This window comes from Pteropus vampyrus, unplaced genomic scaffold (genome assembly GCF_000151845.1).
Source record: "Pteropus vampyrus isolate Shadow unplaced genomic scaffold, Pvam_2.0 Scaffold3, whole genome shotgun sequence".
Classification (NCBI taxonomy): domain Eukaryota; kingdom Metazoa; phylum Chordata; class Mammalia; order Chiroptera; family Pteropodidae; genus Pteropus; species Pteropus vampyrus.
This window is the reverse complement of record NW_011888784.1, coordinates 6,279,639-6,288,911: the sequence shown is the minus strand read 5'-3', so window position 1 is coordinate 6,288,911 and position 9,273 is coordinate 6,279,639. Positions and strand designations below refer to the sequence as shown.

At 40.5% G+C, this 9,273-nt stretch overlaps 1 protein-coding gene across 1 annotated transcript in view; it reads right to left on the bottom strand.

The window, feature by feature from the left end:
* Window positions 1–9,273, bottom strand: part of PSTPIP2 (proline-serine-threonine phosphatase interacting protein 2) — an 85,106-nt gene that overhangs the window by 46,333 nt on the left and 29,500 nt on the right. Inside the window, exon 2 of the mRNA XM_023532051.1 lies at window positions 551–651. Coding sequence (XP_023387819.1) covers window positions 551–651 — 101 coding nt within the window. The remainder of the gene's footprint in view (window positions 1–550; window positions 652–9,273) is intronic.

Sequence of the window (9,273 nt, the reverse complement as noted above, 5' to 3'; positions counted from 1 at the left end):
CTGCTGCCCTCTGGAGCGCTGTGACGTGTCCTGTATCTCTGTCACTGCTCTCTTACCCGCAGTGGTCTCTGAATCTGGCTCTGCTCCCCACTCACCACATGGGTCGTTTTCCTTTTCATCTCCAAGCTGGCGGCTCCCTCACAGATATCTGGATACCCCACTACCCATCAAATCTGCCTCACCCTCCCAGGCTACTTCAAGGTTCTCCTCCTCTATGAAGCACTCGCCACCACCACCACCACCACCAGCCCCCACTTTTTTTTGGCCAGTGCTCCACAATCTCCCATTCCTGTGAGGTCTTTCAGTGTCATGGGTGTCACACAACTTAATGTTTTATTATATTTTGTTTGCTGTTTCATTCATAAGTCTTCTCTTTCCCATTGGTTTCTAAGAACTTAAGGACAGAGACATCATTTACTTCCTGGGAATTATTCCATAACCTACAGCCGAGGGTCTTGTGTGAACCATTAAAAACAAACAGTAATTGTTCCTTGTTTGTGTGGGAGCATTTTGTCCTCCTTTCTGTCTTCGGAGAGGAAACATTATGTACCTTTCTTTTAAAAAGTCTTCGAACTCTTTGCAATTCTTGCGGCCATTGTTCAGATGTTGGATGATGCTGTCATAGCCGATGGTGCTGAGGATGTCCAGACTCTGGCAAAAAATAACAACAACAACAGCACTGTTATACCAGGAAGCCCCAAAGCCTGAAGAGACAGGGGAAGCCAACAATGAGAAGTTCCTGAAACTTTACCTCCAAGACATCTGTGACCAAAACTAACGAAATAGAAGAAGTAAGAATGTAAGTAGCTATGGAAGAGTTTCTAAAATTATGAAACCGAAGGGCCACAAAACAGGAAGGAAGTGACAGAGGATTGAGAGGTACATGGAAAAGGGAGTTGGCTGGGCTCAGGCCCCTGTCCGGGCCCCCACCCGTGCCCTAAATCAGGCCAGGACCAGGCACCCACTCCAGCCCTCTGAAGAGCGCTCTTTCATCCTGCTGAGCGAGAACTCACACCACAGGTCCATTTTAACCAGGGGCTATACAACGTTTGCTTTGTCTTTGAACTTGTCACAGAACTTGACTGTGATGTCTCCTCCCACAACCAATAAGCCCTGTCTGAGGTGGAGAGTATGGCTGCAAAGGGCAAGCAGCCCTGAGCCAAGAGCCAGTCCTCAGAAGTGGGACGTGGAGGCCAGCTTCCCACTGAAAAGCACAGAGGGAAGCCCAGCAGCCAGCATGCGCGGCATGGTCAGTGGCCCCAGCTTGAAGAAAGGAATTTTTCTTTGAATTTTAAATTAGCAGTTTATTCCGATTTTATTCTACTACGTGCTCTGAGGGTGGAGGAAGCTGCCTAAGTCTCTCAAAGTGGTAGACCCAGATGCAGTATGCTTTAAAAATCAAAGTCTCCTCACCTCCCAAACCAACAAACAACTCAGGGCTCTAAAGAATATCCCCAAAGGTTCATCCAATCTGGTTTCCTGGTTTTCACTCCCAAATGCATACAGCAGGCTGCCTGATTCAGACTCCAGTCCCCGAAGGAGATTGGTTAGGCTGCTTCTGGGCATTTCCCGAGAGCTTTGAAGCCCCTCACCCCCAACCTAGCCAAGGCAGATTATGCCTTCCCCGCCCCCTGTCTGCAGAAGGGGGTGTGACTCTTGAGTGCGAGTGGAGGCACCTGATGGTACCTTTCTACCTAGCCCTGGACATGGAAGTAGCAAAATTCCTCTCTTACATTTGCTGTCTCTCATCACCGCCTGTCTGAGCAGACAGGGTTCCCAAAGAAACCCAGCAGGACAAGGTCTGAGGCTGATTTCAACATGGCACTCGTTAACTAAACTGACCACAACTCACACTGCATTATTAACAATGGATTATTATAATAAATTTTAAACCTTGGCATATACATAAATCTAAGTTAGAAATATATTTAATTCCATGGGTACTGGCTGTCGTTTGAGCATAGATTAAAGCCCTGGCAAGCCTACAGAAACAGCCTCCACCAAAGCTTCATTTCTCTACCTGTGCCCTCCAGACATGCTCTTCTGTCTCAGCCAGGTAGGCTACTTACTGGCCCCTGAAATGCAGTGCTAAGTAGCAACTCTAAAACAACTCTGAATCCAGATCCAGGCCCTCCACACCCAGGTTTTCCGGAAGCCTTCTCTGAATAGCTCCAGTGCTGGCTTCTGAATTTGCGGCTCCGGCTCCGTGTCCTTCATATGAGTAGCCTTGCTGTCCCAGCTCTACTACAAGTGCCTGCAGCTTCTTCCACGTCTTGGACCACTCTTGAACACACACCCCCCCAAAAACCCTGCTTAACTACAGTAAAATTCTGTAGTATGAAAATGTCTATTCTGTTCCCAGCCAGATGCATTAGAAGAAAAAAATGAAAACAAAGACTCCTGAGTGAATAAATAGGTACAGAAGGTTAATATCGATGTTGGTTTGCAGACAGAAGTGCTTTGCTCTTCCCAGAGAAAGATACTTGGGTTCTTTGTTTTATGATATTCATTTGGAAAAGGCCAGTTCCTGTATCATAATCAAGGGTATAGACACTCTTTGAGCTATACAAAAAGGGTGAAGCTAAATAAGGGTTTCCTAGGAACAAACCAAATCACCAGGCCTCCTGGCTGCCAGTCTTAAAAAACCGGAACTGATGCTTCAGAGGACTGACTGGGCTATGAAAGGCAACCAGGAATGGAAACCCCCAAGAGAAAACAAAGAGTGCCCAAGGCCAAGTTCAAAGTTGTGGAGGATTTGGCTTGGAAACTCCTTCCTATGTTACTCAGAGCGTAGGAGTAGTAAGCTCTGACTAGCAGAAGTCAGGACACGAGGACCAAAGAGGAAAGACACTGAACGAGCACCAAGATAGCTTCATCTGCCACCAGAAGTAACTGTGCCAAACTCACGACTCCTGCATTTTCGGCTTGGTAAATCAGAGCCCTCTACACGTATCTTACTTCTCTTCCCCAGCTTTTCCCACACTGGTCTCTCCCATGTCCTCCAAACAGACGGTGTGCATTTCTACCCCAGGACCTTTTGCACATGCTTTACCTGCAGTGGGAATTGCGTCTCTTCCTCTACACTTAAATCCCACCTCTGATTCAGGGCCAGTTCAAATCCCATTTCCTCCCGGAAGTCCTCCTCAAATAATTTGCCCTGTAGTCTCTTCTCCTTCTTCTGAATGTGGAGTGTTTAATGTCTATTCTTCTCCCTTGGTTTTTATGATATATTATTTTGTGTCATTAGTTAACATCTTTTAAAAAATTATTTAACTGCTTAAAAAGTATCTGGATTATACACAAGCTTTATCACCCATTATAGTTTCCACCTAAATAGTGCTTGAGAAAAATCAGTAAATGAGATTATATAGAGAAAATATATAATGAATGAGGGAGAAAAGAGAAAATCGGCTAGGGTCATCGGAAAAGAGAAGAAGTAAGTAGTATTCAAGGAAGAAATTAGTGACCTGAGCTTTCACTTTATGGAGCTAGGAAAAGAAGAAAAAATTAAATCTCTATTAAGTAGGAGGAGGGGAAGAAAAATAGAGGAACACAATGAAATAGAAATGGGCACACAATAAAGAAAATAAATGAAATGAAAAGGTAGTCTTTTGAAAAGTTTAATAAAATTGATAAACTCATATCTAAGTTGATAAAAAAAACAAGAGTAAGAAAAAGAAAACACAAAATACCAATGTCCTCAATCTGATAAAGGGCATCTATAAAAACACCTACAGCTACCAATCTAGTTAATGATGAAAAACTGAACACTTTCCTCCTGAAAGGAAAAAAAAAAGACAAGAAAAAGAAATAAAGTGCATATACGTTGGAAAGAAAAACTGCCTTTATCTGCAGAGAGTATAATGTGTACATAAAAATTCCTAAGAAATTTACCAAAAAAAAATTACTAGAACTAATAAATAAATTTTACAAGATCTATATACAAAAATCAATTGTATTTCTACACACCAGTGGCAAAATATTAATAATAATACATCATTTACAATGGCATAAAAGATATGAAATGTTCAGAAATAAACACTTAAGAGGTTATACAAGATTTCTTAGCTGAAAATTACAAAGCATTGCTGAGAGACATGAAGGAAGACCACATAAAGGTAGATATATACCATGTTTGTGGTTTGAAAGAGTAAATATTATAAAATTTTCAATTTTCTACAAATTGATGTATAGATGTATAGATTCAACACAATGCCATCAAAATCTCAAAAGTATTTTCTGTCGAAATTTGTGAGTTAGCCCAAAACTTATGTAAAATTATGAAGAATCTAGAATAATTTTCCTCTTTTTTAATTAAATTTATTGGGGTGACATCGGTTAGTAAAATTACATAGGTTTCAACTGTATGATTCTATAATACATTATCTGTATATTGCATGATGCGTTCACCACTCAAAGTCAAATCTCCTTTCATCATTATATATTTGACCCTTTTACCCTTTTCTACCCCTCCCTTCCCTCTGGTAATCACTGTTGTCTGGGTCTAAGTTCTTTGCGAAACAATTTTTCAAAAAGAACAAAGCTGGAGCATTCATACCACCTGACTTTAAAATTTTCTATGAAGTTACAGTAATCAAAACAGTATGGTACTGACCTGAAGATAGACAAATACATCAATGGAATAGAATAGAATCCACAAATAGACTCATTTATCAATGGACTTTCAACAAAGTTGCAAAGCTTTTCAGTGGGGAAATGATTACAGTCTTTTCAGCAAATGGTCCTGGAACAACTGTATAAACCTTTGGGAGAAAAGAGCCTCTATTCATTCCTCACACTATACATAGAAATTAATTTGTGATAGATCACACCCTCAAATGTAAAACTAAAATAGAAAGTTTTCAGAAGAAAAAATAGGAAAATACCTTTGATAACTTGAGGTATTTCTTAGAGAAGATACAAAAGACACGAACTCCAAAAGAAAAAGTGAAAAATTGGACTTCATCAAAATTAAAAACCTTTGCTCATCAAAAGAGATGGTTAAGAAAATTAAATGGCAAGCCACAGGCTGGGAGAAAATATTCATGATACTGTCAAAGAACTTGTATTCAGAATTTTTAAATAACTTCAATAAATTAATAACAAAAATATAAGCAACGCAATAGAAACTGGGGAAAATACTTGAATTTCATAAACACTTCATAAAAAGATATTTCATAAAAGTTGCTTCTTTGGCCAAAAAGTTCATGAAAAGTCACTTAATATCACAGAGAAATTTAAAGGCACAATGATATCTACTTAATGTCCACTAGAACAGCTAACATTAGAAAGTTAATATTGAACGTAGGCAGAGTTTCAGAATGCCAGTGCATTGCTGATGCCAATATAAAAATGGTACAATCGTTTTGAAAAATGGCAATTTCTCAAAAAGCTAAATATACACATACCTTATGACCCAAAGTTCTACTCCTAAATGTTTAGCCAGTGAAATGAAAACATATGTCCACAAAAAGATTTGTACAAGAATGTTCACAAGAGTTTTAATCACTGTAGCCAAAATCTGGAAATAACCCAAGCGTCTAACAATTGATGAATAATAAACGATTCGTGGTATATTTGTACAGTAGAACACAACTCAGCAATAAAAAGGACAGAACTACTGACATATGAAACAACATGGATGAATTTCAAAGACATACTAGTGAAAGATGCTAGACACAAAAAGTATTTACTGTATGATCCTATTTATGTGAAGTTCTAGAACAAGCAAGAAGTTCTAGGACATATTTTTTATGGTAAAAAAAAAAAATAAGAACAGTGATTGCCTGTGTTGTGCTATGATGGAACTTCCTGGAATATGGAAATGCATACACCATATGACCCACATTCCTACCCAGATCTTCCTATAGATGTGTGGCCTGTACAGGTGCACGCAGTTTTCAAAACTCATCGATCTGTGAATTTCATCTTATATAAAGTACACCTCAAAAAAATTAAAAGGCAAAAAAAAAAAAAAAAAAAGCTGATTAGGATTAAAAAAAAAAAAAAAAAAAGCTGATTAGGATTCAATGGAATAGTGAATGGAAGGGAGGCCCTCACTAGAAGGAATAAGAGAAGCTAAGCCTTGAAAATGGATCCGGTCTTGGAGTCCTTGGTGAGGCAGGAAATGAAAAAGAAGGGGTGAAGAGATCCAAACACTCAGCAAACCTCTCAAAGACCCAGAATGTAAGGTTTAATAATGCTGAAGCTATAAAAAGGTAAATAACATTCAACTTTTAATCAATATATTTTTACTTTAACCATAAAGCTACTTACATTTTTGAAGACACACAAAAAAACCCTGCCAGATCCAGCAGTGAGCACACCTATGCCACACCCAGCAGATGTGCGAGCCAAAGAATAACAAAAACAGTCTCATCATGAGCACACCAGCGGGCAGTCCAGACCAGGTGGGCTGTGGGTTCAGAGAAGAAGTCTATGTGGGCTGCCTGCCAACCCCACCATCCCAGCTCTAACACTCAAGCCTGGTTCACTCACTCAGTCAAAGCACACGGACCCCTCCTTCCTGCCCAGCCCTGAGCCCTGAGCCCTGAGCCCTGAGCCCTGAGGCGCCTGCTTCAGGGAACTCTGAGACCTTGTTTCCAGGTTCCTTTCTCACCACGTAGCTTACGGAAGAGGCATAGAGGCAGAGGGGAAGCAAAGAGTACCTCTGGCCTCCAAAGCCTCCATCAGAATTACAGGTGCTGCCACCAGAGCATCCCCACGCCTGGTTCTGTGCTGCAACTCACGCCCAAACCCCATCATGATGTCTCCTACACAGAGTTTCTCCAGATATGGGGTCCAAGGACCACCTATACCAGAATCGGCTTGGTAAACATGCAGACCTTCTAGCTCCCACCCCAGACTTGCTCATTCTGAACATGGGGTGAGGGAAATCTCCATTTTTCACACTTCTCTTGAGTGACTGTAATGCCATCTGAGAATTGCTGCCACGGAAATTACAAAAGACAAAAGAATAGTCATGGTTCCTGTCTAGAGGAGCTGGCTGCAAGAAGAAAAGCAGGAGACATGCACGTGGAACTAGAGCACACAGAGGAAGGGGGCAGTGACAGAATGACCCTTAGCAAAGGGCAAGAGAGAAGAGGACAGAGAAGACACTCCATGGTTTGGATTTCATCTTAAAACCTCTGATTCTGATTCTGAGTAAAAAATGCAAATTGGTATTGATGCCTTTTAGAAGCTGAGAGCCCCACTAGAATGGGGAGGAGGCCCCTGACTTTGCATTACATAAAAGGCTGCATTTGTTTGACCCCTGGGCATGTGATGGATTTGTGTATTGTACTTTAGAACACAATAAGTTCTATAAACACAGTGAGACAGGAGCAAATCACATGTTTTACAGCTGGAGAAAATAAAACACTAGGAAGAGAAGTTCTTATCACTTCCTCCAACTAGAATGAAAGAACTTAGGTCTCAACCAACGTTATCCAAATCTGTTATTAAAAGCTATATGGCAAGAGTAGACTCGAGATAAAGATGGAAGACATCATTTTACTACCCTATGCTCTCAATCTTGAGCTTTCTTTCTTACTTTCCTACCTCTTTCACCCAAGGAGGTAAGACCAAATGGATCAAACTTGCCTTGTCTGCAAATATGGATTAATTATTGTTAATTAACATTAACAATTAGGTCTAATACATATTGAATACTTGCTGTTTGGTACTCCAAACAGCATACCAAGCATTTTACATGGACTATCGTGTTTAATTCTTATAACAATTCCATCACGTAAGTATCGTTATTATCTTCATTTTATGGAACAGGAAACTAAGGATCAAAGACTGTGTTTTGAGACAGACTAAAGTCTGTATTCTTAATTCACTCGACTGCATAGCTTCTCTTATTGGAGGACAAAAAACACATCTAACTTTGTCAGTCAGTCCATTTCTCTGCAATTCAAAATGGGACATCCCCAGGCTTTACGCTAGACTTGGGTTTGAACTCCAATACTGCTATGCCCAAGGTATGTGACTTTGAACTAGTAGCTCAATCTTTCTTAGTGTTAAATTACTAGACTGTAAAATAGGGATTACTAGAAGGATCAAATGATAATGTGTTTTGAGTTGGTCAAATGTTTTGCAAACTAAAGAAATTAAGGAAGACACCATTGAAATTTTCAAGACCAAGCCACATAAGCAAAAAGGCCTATGTGTTGGGACCATGTTAATTTCTTCATTAAAAGCAGACAACAGTGAAATAAATGTAGCTTGTTAGTTGCTCGAAAATAAGTATGCCGTCATCTGAGGAAGCAGCTGAAAATGTGTCAGAGATACTTCAGCGAGAGATTTGAAAACTACAGGCAGTGTTTTCAGCCATGTTTACCTAAGCCTAAAGTCTAACTCACTACAGTGGTTTTGCCCTTAAGCCCTCTCTGTGCTGTGAAGGCAAGAATTAAACCCCATCCCAGGTCTCACTCCAGCCTTGTTCTCCAATCGCGGTGTGCCTTCTCACCCCCTGCAGCCCTCAGATACCCCAACTCTGTCTAGCTTGGATCCACAATTGACATTTTCACATATCTACCTGTCCCTCCTGTCAAGTCAGCAGGTAAACTAAAAAGACAACTCCATTGAACTGAAAATATGTTAACTGACAGTAAAACCTGAGAAAGGAACTGTGTGATGCAAAAACTCCATGTTAGAAAAAAGAAAATGATTAGAAGGATGATGAAATGTTGAAAATGATTCTCCTCTTAGCATGTTTCTGTATTTTCTAAGTGTTCTATAATATGCTTATGTTCCTTTTATAATCTGAAGTCTTTTCCTTTCTCTCTCATCTGTTCCTAAGCCCCACTAAAATAACAAATGCTCCATACCAACCATAGAAAATAGGGAAGGGCCCAATGAGGAAGCTGGAGATTTGTAGGAATTTCTGTGATAGAAGAAGCGGGTGGAATTAGATGGACAGATATCGGAAGTCAGTATTTCAACTCACACAAAATAGAAGAAATTCCACAAACTTTCCCAACAAAGCCCTAGAAAACCCTAAGCTCAAATCAGTGGGGGCTGAAACTGAAGCAAGTCATGGAGAAATCAGGAGGGCGATTGTAGGACACCAGGAACCTGGCCAGTGCCCTGTTCCACCCCAGTGGAAACAGAACAGCTGATTCTGACATTTGTGCCAAAGCCACAGCTGCTGAGGACTCCACCCTGCGGCAGGCTCCTAGCAAGGACAGGAAGACCAAAACTGCCCCCAGGCACTATCAAGTCTTCCACAGTAAAAACTGAAAGAAAAACCAGTTTTGCACAGTTCTA